Source organism: Cephus cinctus, unplaced genomic scaffold (assembly GCF_000341935.2).
Source record: "Cephus cinctus unplaced genomic scaffold, Ccin1 Ccin1_scaffold0429, whole genome shotgun sequence".
In the NCBI taxonomy this organism is placed as follows: domain Eukaryota; kingdom Metazoa; phylum Arthropoda; class Insecta; order Hymenoptera; family Cephidae; genus Cephus; species Cephus cinctus.
Window position 1 is genome coordinate 114,679 of NW_014333110.1, and position 18,055 is coordinate 132,733.

At 39.4% G+C, this 18,055-nt stretch overlaps 1 protein-coding gene across 1 annotated transcript; it reads left to right on the forward strand.

Annotated features, from left to right (window-relative positions):
* Window positions 1-2,244: 2,244 nt before the first annotated feature.
* On the forward strand, window positions 2,245-3,522 carry LOC107267650. Its single transcript, XM_015739622.2, has 2 exons — window positions 2,245-2,471; window positions 3,102-3,522. The coding sequence occupies exons 1-2, from the start codon at window positions 2,346-2,348 to the stop codon at window positions 3,387-3,389; spliced, it is 414 nt and encodes a 137-aa protein (XP_015595108.1). The 5' UTR covers window positions 2,245-2,345; the 3' UTR covers window positions 3,390-3,522.
* Window positions 3,523-18,055: the final 14,533 nt, after the last annotated feature.

Here is an 18,055-nt window from a genome sequence, read left to right on the forward strand (position 1 = left end):
CGCCAATAGGTCTGATATTAAACCGTGAGCGTCGCGACGAGCTGAGACGAAAGAAAGGCAAAGGATATGGCAGAGGGTGAATCGAATCCTTTGATATCAAATGGCGAAGATAAGACGGGCAACCTGCTGTAAGATTGATACACGCGTGCCTGATTCTTATTTCCAAGAACCTTTTCTTCGATACTTGGTAAAAAGGATGTTTAACGATGTTTGCAATACGATGTTGGTATTCTTTGGACACTGCTGGTTTCACAGTCGCGAATTAAAAGTGCCATTGTGCTTTTGTTATTATTTTATCAAATAAACAAATGCCTCAACCATATACCAATATCTTTCTACGGTCACCCGTTGTTTCCTTTGTTGTCAATTATCTTTGAATTTATACAATTTTTTTTACTTCGAAGTACATATACGAATTCCCAAAATTATGAGCATTGAGGTAAAAGAATCCTTTGCCCAATTTCGTGTGATTTTGTATGAATCCTTGTTCGACAAATCGGGTAAAATCATGGTCAAAAGATTAATACAATGGTGGGTAGAAAAATAGGGTGGGACCGTAGGTGGCAAACGAGAGAGTGGTTAGGATCAAAGGACGTGATTTCAGGGTGTGAGGGTAGGGGTTGGGCTGCCCTCGTCCTGCTCGAGCAATTTGCGACAGCGAAAGGCACTGCTCTTCCTATATCCTTACGCTCGAACGAGCAACTCCTTGCTGCGTGGAGTGTCCTGTGTTTCCTTTTTTTTTTATCTCGAGGGATGTTTGACGCCTCAGGATAATATTACAAAGGACAATCATTATTCTTTCTGCGAAATGCCTCATTGAAAAGTTCAAAGGTATTTCTAAAAATAGTCCCTATCTTTTTCCCAAAAATTCATATTCCCGAATAACTACATTTAAATTCATTCCGGAAATTTGTCACATTTGGGAAGTTGGGATTTTTCGAGAAAATTACGATTCAGTAAAATAACGTTGCGGAAAGTTTTCCGAAAATTCGGAAACATGAATTTTCGGGAAAAAGAAGGACTCGGGAAAATAATGTCGCGAGAGAACGACGATTCGGATATATTCGAGAGATTCAAGAAATTGATGGAAGACTCTTTTGTAATTTTGATAACTTTGAATATATTTATCGGCATGACTTCTCAACAATTAATTTAATCATAGTTTCAGAAAATATATTTTTTTACCTATTATCGAATAATTGTTTTTGTAATATTAGCGAAATAATATTATAGAAAATATTTATTGATCTCATTTGGAGATTAGTAGAATGGAATTTCTTCTGGCAAAGAATTCCAATCATTTCTGTAATCTGTTGTGTCAATGATTATCGAGATTTAAAATTTTCCTACGTTTCAGTTATCAATATTATACGAGTTATCAGGCCCCCAGTCGACTTGGTGATCAACAGATTCGAGTACATCGATATTGACTCATTGTTTCTAGAACCAGTCAAGGGTTCTGGGGATCGACAAAGAGATATAATGATGAAAGCCTTAGAGAATCAAGCGTCCAATGTCCAGTATTTTTTTAATTTCCTACGATCTTAATCAGCTTTGTTATTGCTTCGTTGTTATCCATTTAAAATGTTCAGTTTTAATAAATTTCCGAAAAAATATTTTTAAAAACCTGTTTTGTCATTATTCAGTTAAATTACATAATAATTTATACGAACAATTTATTTACAACAAATACACAATTTATTATTAAAAAATTTACAGTTACTAACCGTTTGAGTCCCAGACGGTATTGAAAAAACACTGTCGAAGAATCCCAAACAGCGTAACCGCGCTTTCCCTATATATACATATGTACGAAATGTGCTGGGTTTTCTCGACACAAAATCTGAACAGCGCGATCGCACTGCTTGGGACTCAAACGATTAAACGCATATAATGGAAGATTTATTGAATCAATGATGATTATGAATTTCAAAAGAATTAACAATTTTTCTGATACAGTATCAAATGCAGCTGCACACATGCCAACTAACTTCAGAATCTTCATAAGTGCACTGTACCAGTTGCGGGTGTTTTTAATTTCTAAGAATACTCGACTCAGTACGAGCGATCAAGTGATGAAATTTTCCAGTGCATTTTTGCGGACGGTAAAATATTTATAATACGTAACAGAGAAAGAATGAAGGAGGTAAAAATATCAGTAGGACAAATAGACTTATGTAAGTTGTTGTCAGTCGACGATACGTGGGTTCTTTGTTTATTGATAAGGACATACATATAAATACATTAGCGAGTCTGCTGGGGAGCAGTAAAAGCATCCTAATCGTGATCGGCAGAAGTAATACAGAGATAGTGTTAGAAAATATCTCAGGGATTAAACATTAAAAATGGCTCAATTCACGATTCTCTTGGTACTTTGTCTTTTGGTGGGAATTTCTACTGCGGGGAATGATTTAACTCTGGGCAGTCGCGAGGAAGGCGACGCTCTCGTGGCCAGCAGACGTCTTTACAGAGTAAGAAATTTGAATTAAAAAAAAATTTAGATAAATAATTTTTTAGCATGATCGCACAAATTACGGTTACGCTTTGTACGTTCGCTACTGTAAACAAAATTAATTATGCGAAATGCCCAATTTGAAACCGGACGATCCAGATGTGTATAAACGTTATTGTTCCATCCGCGTTCAGAATTTGGTTTTCTCTGTAAATTTCAACCTGATCGGTTCAGTGGTTCGTTCGCAATTTTGCTCACAAGAATAATACGCCTGGCGGCAGATCATATATAGAATAATCTGAAATTCGCGGAAGCGCTTTATTGTACCCCTAAATGTTACTGTTCCATTCGCATGAGAAATTTGATTTTCCCAGAAAATTTCAACCCCATTCGTTCAACGATTCGTCCGGAATGTAACCGACAAAAAATTACGTGAATTTGCGCACGCATGCATATCCATGCATATGGATTCCTTTTTTTGCGAGAAATGCATAAGAAAGTTTCACGTCTTTGATATGCAGTCATGCATAAAATTGAGAAAAACAATCAACATAATTTTTTGAAAAACTTTATTCAATTTAAAAATTTTTATCTTATATATTTAAAACTATGCATATTTTATACTTTCTTTTGTTTCTATTTTAAACAGCCCCCTATACCCGGCAAGGTTATGGTTGCCAAGTCTGGATTCAACGTGGTCGGCAGAATAACTGCGATAACTGCAGTGAATGCAGCTGGATCGGAAGCAACAATTTCAGTGCTCAAGGGCGGCATTGGGAACAGTAGTGTCGTCGTTGCGGCAATTGGTACACCTGGTACCGGATTGGACGTGCAATTAGATATTTACGCTATAGTGAACGTAGTCAGCACGTCTGAGGTGGATGAAGTGGAACCTGTTTCAACTGAAACGTCAATCGACGAGGTAGAATTACCATAGACAAAAATGAATTTATTATGAAATTTATGTATAATTGCTAGTACTAGAAAAATGTTGTAAAATATTATACGTTTCTGTAGAATTACTAGCGCTAGGAAAATGTATTAAAATATTATGAATTTCTGCATGATAATTTTGAGTTTCTCTTATTTCCCAATTGTTATACCTTATATCCTAGTTAGAATGCGAGTTTAAATAAAAGTATTACAGGGATTTCGAGTCGCATTCGGCGAAATGCGTAGGTTACGCGTGCGTAAGCGAACGTGTAATCGTGCAAGTTGACAGGTAATTGTCGGAATTGCAGATAGGAGCTAGCGTGGTCGTAATAGCCGCAATCTCCTCGGTATCTCGAAATGCGTATGCGGATGTAGTATATGCGCATTGCATACCATGCATTACGCATTGTCACGCCTGGATAATCCTAGAAATTACTTCGATTTACTTGAAAATGCATTTTATTATTTAACTAAGAATTTCATTAAACAATTAATTCAATTAATTATCTCACTAATCTATTTACTACGCATCAGGTTACATATTTTTCTTGATCGCGAAAGTATTACCTTTTCTCTAGAATAATGTACAAATATTAGTTTCCTCTTTTTCTCTCTTTCTCTCTCCCTATTACGTATCCTTTTCAATCCATTTTCATTTTATATACATTTATACATGTAGCCATATGTATGTATGTACATATAGTATACAGATATATGTATATATCTATATGCATTTTTTATGTCTGTATAATGTATATATATTACGACACGTTATGTCGATTTTGTCTTCACTTAGGTATGTGTGTATCTATCCTATAACGAGGCGACGGAAGTGGAACGGCGGAGCGAAAATTTCAGCTGTTGCTTAACGAGACACGTTCGAGCTCAGCTTCGCGTAGAAAATCCAATTTTCCAGTGGAGCATTGCGGGTGCGATCGCTTCTTATGAATTTTTCGCTTTCCCATTAACGTGCGCTGGGAGAAGAAGGTGGGACGTCCATTCCCGTCCTGCGAGAGAGAGAGAGAGAGAGAGAGAGAGAGAGTGAGAGAGATTTAGAGTGAATAAGGAGGAAAGAAAGAGACGGAGAAAGAAGTGGCAAAATAAAGTGGAGGGTGTGGTGCAAATGGGGATGAAAAGGAACAAAAGTGAGAGAGATTTAGAGTGAATTCGCTTTCCCATTAACGTGCGCTGGGAGAAGAAGGTGGGACGTCCATTCCCGTCCTGCGAGAGAGAGAGAGAGAGAGAGAGAGAGAGAGTGAGAGAGATTTAGAGTGAATAAGGAGGAAAGAAAGAGACGGAGAAAGAAGTGGCAAAATAAAGTGGAGGGTGTGGTGCAAATGGGGATGAAAAGGAACAAAGGCAAAACCGTTAACGTTTTCGTCGATTTATTCGAGATTTTAACGATTTCTTTTGTTTCGTACCACGTGACCTCGCGATTACACGTCATTTCCAGCGATTTTACGCGACGTCGCTTTTCCTCTTTACTCTTCCCTTTTCCCACTTTTCATTGAGCTTTTAACGCCTTTTCTCAGACTAACGTTTTCATTTCCAATCGAATCAAAACCCCTGTTTCCTTACCTCCTGTTACTTTGTTTCATTTTCATGTTCAATCTTTTAATTTTCTTTCCCTCGTTTATTCCTTTCGTTCGCACGCTTGACGTTAATTTCTTCTTCCCTCGCTTGCAGGGAGCAAACAATTTTGTTCTCCTTTTTTTTTTTCATACTCCTGTCATCAATGAAATTTTCTGACGGTTAATTTTCCGCACAAAATTCTTTGTGTCCTTCATTTATTCTTCATTGCCAAACTTTTTTATACGCATTTTAATTGTACCTTTTATCACTTGTTTCTGCTATGCGTTTCTCATTAGTCATTTTCTATATTAAAGTGAGCGTTCCAGGTATTCGTTGTATCTGCATGTTTATTTGCAAAATCCTAGGATGGAGTGCAGTGCTAAAATAGCGATTCTTCGATTTCACGTTGTAACTGTGAAATTCGCTCGTGCCAGACGAGTGGAGCGAATCGTGAAATCGACGCTAGCGACAGAAATGCGTTTTACGCTCTGTCGAATTTTCCCGTCTCACTCTTTTAATTCACTATTAACACCTGCCAGCCCAAAAACAATCTAACCGGATAGTCTTTTACAGATAGTCTTCGATTATACACATCGTTACTTATTGATATAACCAGATTGATTATTAACTATTGAAAGTGGAAATCAATTGATTTCTTAATAATTTACTTCGTATCTTACGTGACACTACGTGTATCCATGCAGTTATTAAATATGATATAAATTTGCGAAGAAAAAAAAAATATGTCACTTTTTATCACTGTGATTTAAAAATATATAGACACCCGATTTTAATGTTCTATCGATCGGCTGTATCCGCTATTGGTACTATTAAACGAAGGAGAGCCATAAAAGGTGGTTGTAAATTTTCGTGCAAAAAAAGTAATTGAAAAACAATAAAGCAAAATTACTGCAGTTACCACCTGCGTCACGGTGTAATAATGCGAAATTGATAATAGCCAAGAGATGCAAACAATTTCATTTTTGCGCCTGGAATTAAGGGCACCCCGGGCAACGAACGGCGGAAGCAAAACTTCCTCTCGACAGCTAATAGGAGTTCTTGCCAGTTTCTTTGTTTCTATTTTTTTTTTTGCGAATCTGCGGAGAGCCCAGTGGCGTTGCAAAAAGTCGGCAAGGTGCTAAGAGAGGATCGCAGGTTCAAAGTAGGAATAAAGGAGAAGAGAAGTAAAGTCGAGCACGTGGCGTCGTTAGTAGAAAATTGGCTCCTAATACCTGTATGGATTCACAGATAATATCTTACGAACAAAATCGTTACGAGAATTGCAAGATAAAAAAATTTCTTTTGCTTCGTTTATTGCAGATATTTTCTTCGTCTCCTTCAAGGAAGCAATTCGTAATACTGGATATTAGGTTCTGCTCCGTTATCAGTAAATTCTCTAAGACTTTAACATTTTGTTAACAATCCATCATATTTAGAGACACGTTTATTTCATGGAAGCATCCATATACGTGCGATATTAATATTCCACTCGACAGTATTAATATTAATGATAAGAATTCCGACAGGCTGTATTAATTTCCGGGCTAATGGACCTTTGGAAAATTTACGATGGCTTTAGGAACGCGCTCTCGTCGGCGTCCCATGAAATTTTAACGAGCGCAAATCATTGTTACTTATCAGTCAGAATTTCGGATCTCCGGAAGTCAAAAATGAACGGTACACTCACTATTAAAAAATTTATTGCCACCATATCAAAGAGACAACGGTAAAAGATTACTCAGTGTTCCTTTCGAATATTATCGATCGAAAGAAATGAACTGTCCTTGCGATAAAAATTAATATCGAATTATGAATGTTTTCAAAAAAAGCTACCGTGCTCCGCTTGAGATGCTATTGAATTCGATCCAATAAGTTCGATCGATACGATTGATATTATCGATGAATAAATTCTAAAACGTCCGCAGTGCGTATAATAATTTCTGTTCCGAGAACCTCCTGTATCGTTAGTGCCAAGTGGGTAATCATACGCCGCTGCCTTCACGCCACGGACAAGCCAGAGAGCGAACCCCGACGATTCGGACGGTCGGTATAATTATATGTCTCGCTTCCCTTACCTAACCTTCTCATTCTCTTAGCCCTCTCGCTGCTCCTTCACTCTACAACTCTGCTCGTTCTACGCTCTTTCTTCGTCCTACGCCTCCTCTGGTTATGTTACGTTGGCCTCACCTACTCGCTACTCCTTCGATCGGTCTCGTTAAGCGGATCTTGTATACGCGCAAACACCTGCCTGATTATTAATAATTTGCCGAATTTACCGAGATCTTTTATTACCGATCCCACGACCACTTACTTCTATCCTGACGACGGTTCGAGCAGTAATCACCATTGTCCTTTGAATCTTTACAGCTGCTGAGGTATAGTTGAAATAGACCATAGGCTGGTGTGATTTTTTTTATCTTTACTTACGATTTATTTTTCACTGCAATTCTTAAGGTTCGTATAGTTATAAATATGCTATCGGATAAACATAACCATATGGAATATTGGGATTTAAGGTCGTGCGGCTTTCTACGATTTTCAGAGTCGAAAGGATTTACGGGACAGTTTTACGATGTTATGGGTTCTTGGGAAGGAGATCTGGCATGGAAAATTGCAGGGAATAAGGAGTGGAGTACGCACACTTGGAATGATGGAAGGTGCCAGGGGCATGAGTGTAGTCGGCAAGAGCCACGTGGAATTCTCATCCCGTGTTATATAGGAGAGTCACGTAGATAGTTAGTCAGCTAAGGAGCGTCTTGTTAGCAGATGGTAATCGTGTAGGATGGCTTTGCAGCTCTGTAATTAATAATTAGAGTATAATTACTGAGACAGGGGGGAGCGTTTCGCTCTTTCGTATATCGACAAGACGATTTATGACGAACGCACGTGAGATATTGTTACGCGAGAGAAATTAAAAAAAAAATCATATCACACAGACTTCCATGTTCCGTTGCTGAATTTAATATTCCGCGAAATGGATGGAGCCCGGATCTATATCGGGAAATGACGTTTTGATCGCACATCACGGAGAAACATGTGGTTCTGGCTATAGGAGAAATCGAATAGGATTGATGATCGTCAATGATTTCTGCTAGGGCGATATAACTGACGATCGCAAAATCGTATCGTAAAGAAACGAGCATTTCAAGAGTTCTGGTATATTATTACAGTACGTAATGTTAGGGTAGAAAAAAAATAAAAAAAGATAATAAAGCGAAGACGATAGGGGTAGGTTGTAGATAAGCAGAGAGTAACGACAGTCGTATTGCAGTGAAATTCTCGTATCGAGGGGTCATCTCCTTACGAATAACAATGTAAAGGAGTCCCTTTAAAGTGGGGCGAACCTTGCGGGCCTAACTGTAGCAAAGTATGAGACGTTTGAAAGGGTGTGAATTTCCAGAATTGTCACTAGTGCTTTTCTAGGGATTTTATCTTCTGTCTGCTTTCCTACTCGCACCTGCTGCTATTGGCAATGGCCGCATCTCCTTGATGCCCGACGTCGACTGCTGTTCCCTTTATTATACGTGTAGAACTCAGCTAACCTCGAGAGCTCCTGTTCTGTTCTCCATGGAGTCTTTTTTCTCTCTCTCTCTTTCTGTTGAGCAGCAGCGAAAGCCTCAGAGGATACCCAAGGAACATTCCTTGGGACAAAGGTAGAAAGGAGCCAAGACATCTGCCTATGTAAGTATGTATAGTAGATACCTTGCTACGCCATCTTTTTTTTTTCTTTTTCATCAACTTGAGATTCTGGATCCAATCGTGTCTTTCATTCAGACTTTACTCAACCTTTTCTACGTCTTGTTACATTTCTCGTTGCTTTTTTCCTGTCTTCTTGTTACCGCTCTCATTCGAGTTTTCCGGAAAATGAGAAACGTACAGGTACGTGGCAGAAGTTGCAGCCGAGAATTGCTATAAAGCTGGAAAACATTCTTTCGATTTTCTCTTGTACCTCCTTATACTGCCTTTTCACGACGCTCATTTTATTTCAGATTCTTTAATCTCCTCCTTTCTATGACGTTTTTCATGTCTGCCAACATTCTTTGTTCCTACGGTACATAGAAGGCTTTGATGAACTGCAGACGTAACAAAGGAATCGGACTGAATTCAAAGGTATGAAAATTTCATGAAATTGTTTTAATAATTTGAAACAAACAATTGTTTCAGTCAGCCGATATGGCTTTTTGTAAAAAAAAATGGAACCCCTTGAGAAGGCTTTATGGGACAGACTTTATATTATAGTACGAAGGATTCTAAGGACTCGATTAATTAGTAAGAGTGTTTAATTGGCCACGAGGGTCTTAATGAATGACCGTCGCGCACCTTCTCGTTCTTCCTTCAAGACTTCTTTCAGTCTTCGCTAACGACTCGCACAGTTCATACAGTCTCTGTAACCAACGCTTCAAAGTCTATATTAAGAAGGAACCGTACCAAGACTTTTCCACGTGTGGTTAATTCGCATACAGGAAGACTCGAATATTGGGTTAAAAGCGGTTAAAAGGTGGTTAAATGGAATGTTTAAAAGCGAGGAAATTTCGTGCCCAAAAATCGAAGCACAAAAGAGCACTGTCATTAAATCTATTTGACTTGGTCAAAGCCTTTCGACGAAATCCCGCTCTCTGCGGAGCCCGATTTTGCTTGTCTCTATATGAATTACTCACACGTAGAAAAGTCACTACGATTCCCCCTTGAGTCCCAATCAATGCTGTCAAGTAAAGCACAGGCAAATTCAATCAGACAGTTTTTTAATTACACGGTAGTTAAGCATAGTCTGCTATAATTATTTATATTCAATGGCATATTTAAGTGTTCCATAAAAAAATATATCATTTGGTACAGACAAGAACAAAATTAATTTAACTCAATTTCGTACATAGCCTCTACTCGTATTACGTCATAAATTCTTGTCTCTGTTAATTTTGCAAATTTCTAGCATTTTAATTATTCTATATTTCATTATGCTGCCGGTGATAATTCAGCTATCGAATTAATTGTTTAATGCTGTATTGTCAGGAGGGTCCGACGAACTTGTTCCTTGACGAACTGACGAGGGCATTGAAAATGGAAAGTCAAGGGGGCGTGAATTTGGCTGATGAATTTCGCTGTACTATACACACCTCGCCAGCAATATTCGTAGCAGTTCAGTTCGGCGTACCCCCTCGCACACTTGGCGTGTCTCCGGGCTATTAATTAATTAATTAGTGTCGACAATTACGCCGTCTTGTCTAAAGCTCAATGCACGGTAATTCCTTTCTCGTAATTATTCCGTGCATGATTGCGAAACCTCTCCCTCATACCTTCGTCTTCTGTCTTCTGCATTCCGTCTATGAACATCCCAGCGTTCGCGCCATACTGCTATAGGCAAGCCCCCTTAACTATGTACATTTCTATTTCCTCCATTTCACTTCAGTCGCGTCTCTTCACCTTTCGACACCTTTGCACGACACTGTCGTCCTTAATTAATTTCCAATTTGCTTATTCCTTGCATGGAGCTTAAGTTGCAGTCGCGTTAAACTTACCAGATGTCGTTGTATCGATACAGTACGTATACATAGCCGCTTGAAATGAAGTTTCATTCCCGTTTGGTAACTGAGAGGACTGAGCCAGGAAGAGAGGATTAGCAGTGTTCCATTTTTTACAATAATCATTTTTTATTTTATTGTAACGTAAAAACTGCATGGCAGAGATTTTCAACTCTTTGCTCCCTTTTTTTTCTTTCTCTCAAGGGATGGACCCACAGACTGTAGTAATCTGTCAGTGTCTTTTTTCTCCTTTCCTATTCTAGGACGGTACGTAGGTTCTACCTGTCGAGGAACTTTCGTGGGACCACTAATGAGCTACCAATTTCTCGGGGACCATCGACAAATTTATGGCAATTCGTTGCACACGGGTCACTGTGAATTTATGGCCGATCGGCATGAGAGAAGAAAGTGTCGGCCTCTGGGGAGAGCTCGGCGTACCGCCACTACCGACAGCACGACACTGAATCCGGTTGGCTCGTTTTAAAACTAACAAGGGCATAAAAGTCAAATCCCCAATTTATTTTAAACGCGCCGCCATTAGGAGCCTAATGAGTCAATCCTGAGATCTCGTCTTGGACTTGGTACACTTGGATACACTGTGGTTTCTTTTTTTTTTTTCCAAAATACACATTTGCTACCTCAAGCGAACCGATTGACAGTAGTGTAAAAAAACTATAAGAACGTTAAGAGAGAAATATCGGTAAGATTTAAAGGGAAGTATACGAGCAATATATTTACCGTAAAGATAAATCATAGGAACGATTTGTAATTGTAAATTCCAATAGGCCGACATGCCCTTTCATAAGCCAAAATCAGCATGATTACAATATTCAAAATGAATCCGCAATAACCGTTATGGCAGAGCTTGGCACTGTATTGCATTAATCATAAAACGCAATAGGCACTGGAATAGCATCATAATACCAACCCTTGTATTATTTTAGGTTTAAATGTTCCCCAATGATTCGAGGACAAATAGGCCAAACAGTAACAAGGATAACAGTGGGACAATACTATCTAGTGGCTCGCGGCCGAATAGCGATAGCGATACCACGTTCGCTGTGTAGTATCCATATCCCGAAACTTTTGACGCACCCTTCATAAATTATCGTGGAAAAGGTAGAGGGTGGGCCATGCTAATGGCTCCCACGTGAAATTACATATAACCTGTTTCCTCCGACCTTCCTTCCTTTTTCTCTCATCATTTTTGTTCCTTTCATCGACCTGCTAGTCATTCCCGACAATGTCTCGCGCACGTAAACTTTACTGCCAGATATTTATATGGCTCCGTGTATCTGCTGGTAGAAACGGATAATACGAGTGTAAAAATAAAGGAAAAAAAAGCGAAAAAAAAAAGAATAAGTTATCGAATCGTTAGAGTCCGTTCGTTAGCCAGTTTGAAGTCCTTTGGAGAATCGAAGGGAATTCCTCTCGGTTGGCAGTCTTGGTTTACCTTTAACGAGTCGGAGCCCTTTAATCATCCACATCGTTCTGACTAGTCCAAATGTTCAGCGAACGAACCTCAGAAAACCAGTTGGCCGTAATTTACCCATTATGGCGAACCGTATATTGGTACCGTGGGCCTCAAGCTACTATGAATAGTATTAACCTTCTTCCATATATCACGCGACGAACGCGACAACGCTTTACCTTCTGCCGTCTTCGTCTATACCGACCCTTCCACCACCCTTTGCCAACCATAACCCTTACGTGTCTCTTCGCACAGCTAATCTCAAATTTCACGAGGTTTCATTGCGTAGAAATAAATTAGGAAGGTACAATGATAGCCCCCATCGATGGCATTAGACGAATTTTAACCATAATTACTCCGTACAATTTTTCGGTACAATAAATCGGCTGTTTTGATTTTACACGGTAAAATTCATCAGACATATATACCACCGTAGTCTCACTGTATATCTATATGTACACGCAGAAAGATCGTTACTAGAACAATTGCTAGTATGCGAACAACAATAAATATTTATTAGCAATGACAATAATTCTGTCAAAATTGACTATTGCAATTGTACACCTTATTAGCAGATTTTGTAAATCCTACTACAGTTGTCATTGTCCAAAAAATATTTGTCTTGTTCGTTTCTCTAGTAATAGCAACCATACATTTTTCTCCGTGATATACAAGACTGCATCCTCGCCGGAATCCTCTGGAAGCATCCAACGTGAAGTTCTGACGCGTTTTCGTGAAATTCGAAGCGACGTGCAGCAGATATAGTCTGGATGATTTTTCCATTTCTTTTTCACCGTGACGTTCTCCCAGGTGAGAGAGACAGTTTAATTACTTAGCCATTTATAATCAGGGATTCCCAGAAGCCGAACCGCGTTCCTCGTTTATCCACAATATTCCTCGTGGACGCACAGTGTAAATTAATGCGAAAACGAGTGCTTCGCACCATCGAGTCTTTATTACGTCTGACGGAAGTTAGGATCGTTATGAGCGATGAATACTTTCCGCCTTCACCGTCCGTCAGGACAATTGCGATGTGTGCAGGGGACGGGGGGTTAGGGGCTGTCCTCAATAATTCCAGTTAACCAGAATGCAGCACCGAGCCTACCTATAGATACGCGTATCATCCTTATAGGATACATGTATATTCAGAATGGTGTACCGATAGAGGAGAATGACGGTGTAGCAAATATAATGATTTAACACTGGCTGCCATACTTGTGGTAACAACGATCGATTTTCTACGGCGTTTGTACGTAGGATTTGCGAGAATATACGGTTTCGTGAGCCTCGCAGGTGAGTCTCGGCCGCCACGAGATATCCCACAGGAACCCAAGGGGGCCCAGGATGGGAAACGGGAATGGCACCAGGGACGGACGTGGACGAGGCTTGTTAGCGAGATACGAAGCTTGTGATCTGTACGAGAGCCGCCGTGCTATCCTTGTGGTTCGCGCTACCCGATCATTGCCGTTCCCATCTCCTCCCTTCTCCTTACTCTTGTCTTCGCTTCTCTTCCCTTCGTGTAAGTGTCTTATTAGCCACCCCTTTCGTGCGGCACGCCCGATAATCATTTGCGTGCAATGACTCTCGTCTTTCTCTGTCTCTGTCCATTTAGTCTCGGGTTCGCACTTGCTCTTACAGATATTTAGGTATACTTTTATACGGAAAATCTTCTTAATATATATCTATAATTGAGTATTGTAAAATAAATAAAATTATGTCAATTTTGGAAATTATCATTGAGACTTGATTCGTTGCGTTTATCTATGTGGTCGCATCAAAGGGATCCGCCTCTCATCGTCATTCGCTTGTTCCCAACTTCGAGAAATCGATTCGCTCCTTTTAGCTCTATTTTGTCGAAGCATTGAGCAGACTTAGCTCGAGGCGTCGCGACGCTTCTCTTATCGTTTTAACGGTTGGCAACGCCAGTGTCGCCACTGATAAATCAAGCGAATGGTACGCGATCTCGGTTAATGGGATGAATAAATGAACGAGGTCAAAATTGGTCTGGTACGGAATGGACTCGTAGCGATGTAAAGGACCAATGACCGGAAAGTAACGCGAGAATGCCTAAAGAAATAAAAAAGAAGTAGAAAAGTGGGATCAGGGAAGAGGTACGTAAGATGGAACAGTTGGTTAAAGGGAAGCAGTGGGACCAAAGGGAAGAGGGTGGAGGAGCGGTTTGAGGTAAAAGAAATAAAAAAAAGGTAAAATAAAAAAAGAGCAAGAAGATACAGAAAATATAAGAGGATAGAGGGAGAAGGAGAGTAGAAATAAAAATAAAAGGAACGTGCGATGGCAAAGGATGGCTAAGGAATGGAAGGTAGGGAAGCTGTTCGCGTCCGCGTGTACATAGCGTTTATGATTTTTGCAGACGAGCCTCTCGGTCTTCGCCATTTTCTCGTGTCTCGAGGTGTAAATAAGCGGTCGCCATGATTACACTTGATTACAGGGAGTCAGGAGCGTACAGCCATCAGTGACGAATAGGCTGGGATCCAGGGGTGTGTCAATAAATGGTCTGACACAAGGCGATGTTGGATTTTTGTTGGCTGATGAGCTGCCAAAGGTAGAAGAAAAATATTAAGTTGAAATTATGCCATTTTTTTTTGTAAGAAATAAACATTTGAACAATTTTACAAATCTTGACTTTTCGAAATTTCAAGTAAAAAATTTATTAGATCCTTGGGTATTAGGATTTCGATAGCGACGGAGTATATGAAATTTCAGACATTTTTAACAACAGGTTCAAAATATGCACCCCCCTCCTCCCCCCCTCCAATTCGTATAGCCTGAAGGACTCTTCGGATGTAGCCGAAGCTGAATATCATGGCTGTTTGGCTAACCAGAATTTAATAACGCTCCGATAGCCTCCGGTAAGTGTACAAATATTCTCTGTATTACTTGAACGGTATGCGCGACTGCGAGTCTGGCTCGAGGCGGCTCTTCTTAGCTTTCTCAGCTTCCTTACTCTTACTCTTATCCTCTTTGGTACGCTTACTCTTCTTTGTAATACTCGCGTTAACCTTCCTATTATCGTGCCGCGCTCGTAAGACCGGCACCCCGCTACAGTATACACTGAAGATTTCAGCGTTACGCTCCTGCGTCCCACCCCCCCCCCTTTTTCTGCGATTATAGACGCTGGAAGCTTTTTTCGCAAGCACTTGTGGCTCGCCCACTCCACAAATTGCCGTGTAATTCTCTCTACTGGACCACGGATATTTCTCCCGCAGCCTCTTTCGAGGAGAAGGTGAGAATGTCAGGAATGATGTTGATGGATTCGCAAAAATTTTACTTTTGTTTCAGCAGTGGTGGGCAATGATTTATTTTCACCCGTGATTATACGCTGGTACTGCCATTGGAATATATCTAGAAAAAAAAACGTTGAGTTGACAAAATTTTTATATTTTCATTTTCTCAACATCCACGTAAGCTACAGGTGTATATCGATGTTTTTGAGACGATAGATGTATGTAAAAAATGTATAGTCGGATTATAAATTTGAAGTTGGCATGAAATTGAGTATCTATTATTGAGTAATTCAAGAGATAACAAAGTACTGTATGAAATCTATGAAACAGAATAATTATTTATTATAAATCTGCAGTGCCAATGTGACGTACAAAAATTAATCTTAAATTCTTTATTATGTAAGCTTGAGCGTAGGAGGAATTGAGAAATGCACTCATCCATGGGCCATAGTTCATCGGCTTGAACCTTAGACAAAGAACACACAATTAAAAGGTGAATGATGGCCGTCATTGATCGACGACTTCCACGCTATAGTGCACACTCTCAAAATCAAAAGGGAATTGACTTCCGCAGTGATCTGTCATCGATAGTCATATTGCTGCACCCTGAATGAGAAGGGGGTAATCTATGCCGGTAAAATGGTATCACGACGTTACCGACCGTATTACTTTGCGTTCCGCATCCCTTAATATCCAGGAAAGGAGATCAACTGGGGTTGAGTTCCTGTTGAGTTTCGAGTGCCCCTCGTCAACTGTATACTGTACCATCCCTGCATCCCTTGCGACATCGGGGAGCATCTCGTCATACTCTTGGAGGCCTCTGGAGGCCCGTAACGCGATGCCGTTACGTGCTGGTGGATATATGATAGGTGGTAGCTATTACCCGTGTTAAAACGGGCGATGTCATATAACGTCAATATATGGTATAGGAGCTTGGGGGTGTTGTAAATTTAAAGCACATACGTGTTAGCACTTTTGCTCTCACGTCCATTAAAATATTATCTTTTACATTTTAGGTTTGTATAACGATATAATTACTTTTCTAGATTTTTAGTATTGCACATTATTTCTTTACACAAAAAATAAAGTAGATAGCATCATTCATATACAACCGATTTTCCATGCTAGTATCACGCTCAAGGGACTCCGTTAAGTTCAAACTCGTAAGAAGATGGCCCTTCGATTGCACTCTGATCTCTCGTTCCAATTTCAATGGGTAGATATCCTATATTAAATTTCGATATCATCTTTAATCATTATTGCAATGATTTTAATAGTTTTTATACAAATAATTTCAAATGATACATACATATAGAGCAATTGAATGAGAAATGTGTCATAATGATTATTAAATCTGAATATGAAACATGACCGTGAATGATGTGTAGGACAGAGTGCATTGTTGAGCTGGTCGATATCACCTTATCAATGTGATTGATAAATGATATAGCCAGATGCACTTAAAATGATATTGCATAATTGTGGCTAATGTCACAAAGTGACGTAATGGGAATGCCATTGAAATAATTATTCTCTAGTTTGAATGTAGTATGTAATTAATAGAACATAGTTATGAAATATATTCTATAAATTATTATTATTACTATCTATATAATACTAGCCAGATCCGTTTAATTGAGTTCAGGTAAATGCCATTTTATGCAATTGAATTATCACACGCTTACACTTGATTAACAAATGATTACAGATAACACCGAACTTAATTCGCAGATCAAATCAAAGAAATATACACTCATTATATGTATATATTTGCATTCAGTTATTAACGGAAACAGTTTTTCTTATAGTACAATACAAAAATTAACTCTCCTGCACTCAAACAGGCGACATACAGGTAATGTCTCCTTGCATCATAATCAGTCTTGTACAGTTCTTCCAGTAACACATTTTATAAATTTTGTCTGAAAAATTTGAAAAGATATTCTAAATAAATTTTCGTATTTACCATTCATTTGAATTACCCGTCGTTTGATTCGAAGCAATATAGGTTACGTTTAGCTGAACAAGTACGTGATTCTAGAAAAAATATTCTAATAAAGTACCATCAGTGCGCATATACACTGGGGACATAATCCGTGATATACGATGACGTACTCATCTATCAGACGAGCTCATAGGCTCATAATTCATCCTTCCATCACTGGCACAGCACGAAATTAAGTAAATAGCTGCGCTACAATATTCAACTCAGTCGTGCCCATCGGTCTTGGCATATTGGCAGGACTATCTCATACGTGGACAGAACTAAAGCGTGCAAGAGCGCGAACTTGCTCGTCAAGAAGGGTACGGAGACGTGAACGACTAGGCAGACTTCATACAGTCGCCGGATGTAACGATGAGGTAGGGTTGGAAAAGTATTAAAGTTGTTGCTCGAACCGGAACTCGTCCAGGTGCGCCTGAGCACCCGAGCACCCGTTAACGGATACCCACTGGGCACTATCAGACATCGCAAGACGCACCGCGGGATACTTGTTCTAGGTCTATAGACTTTTATCGTATGACGATATTTTGATCTTTAGCAACTGCGAGGGATCGTGCGGTTAAGAATCCCTAAAGAACCAGGAAGTGCACGGAACCGGTGCGTAATTAGAAATACTGGAACTTTGGAATATTGGGAAAGATATTCCAACCCTATATGCTGGAAGGTAGGATATATGAGAAAATATAAAATAGTACATAAAAGATGGAATTTTTAAGCTTGAAGGGGTTTTCAGATAAGTGGGTGGCGGAAGGAGAAATAATTTATGCGCAAATAATGAGTTACATAAAAGTGCATCGTTTAAGGGAAAAATTAATGATAGAAATTTTAGATTTCGATTCATCAATTCTATTAATTTTTCTA

Excerpts from the sequence above, each read along its gene's own strand:
- LOC107267650 (XM_015739622.2), top strand. The coding sequence starts at position 2,346 with ATGGCTCAATTCACGATTCTCTTGGTACTTTGTCTTTTGGTGGGAATT. Across the intron at positions 2,472-3,101 it reads CCAGCAGACGTCTTTACAGA|CCCCCTATACCCGGCAAGGT; the intron begins GTAAGAAATTTG and ends TATTTTAAACAG.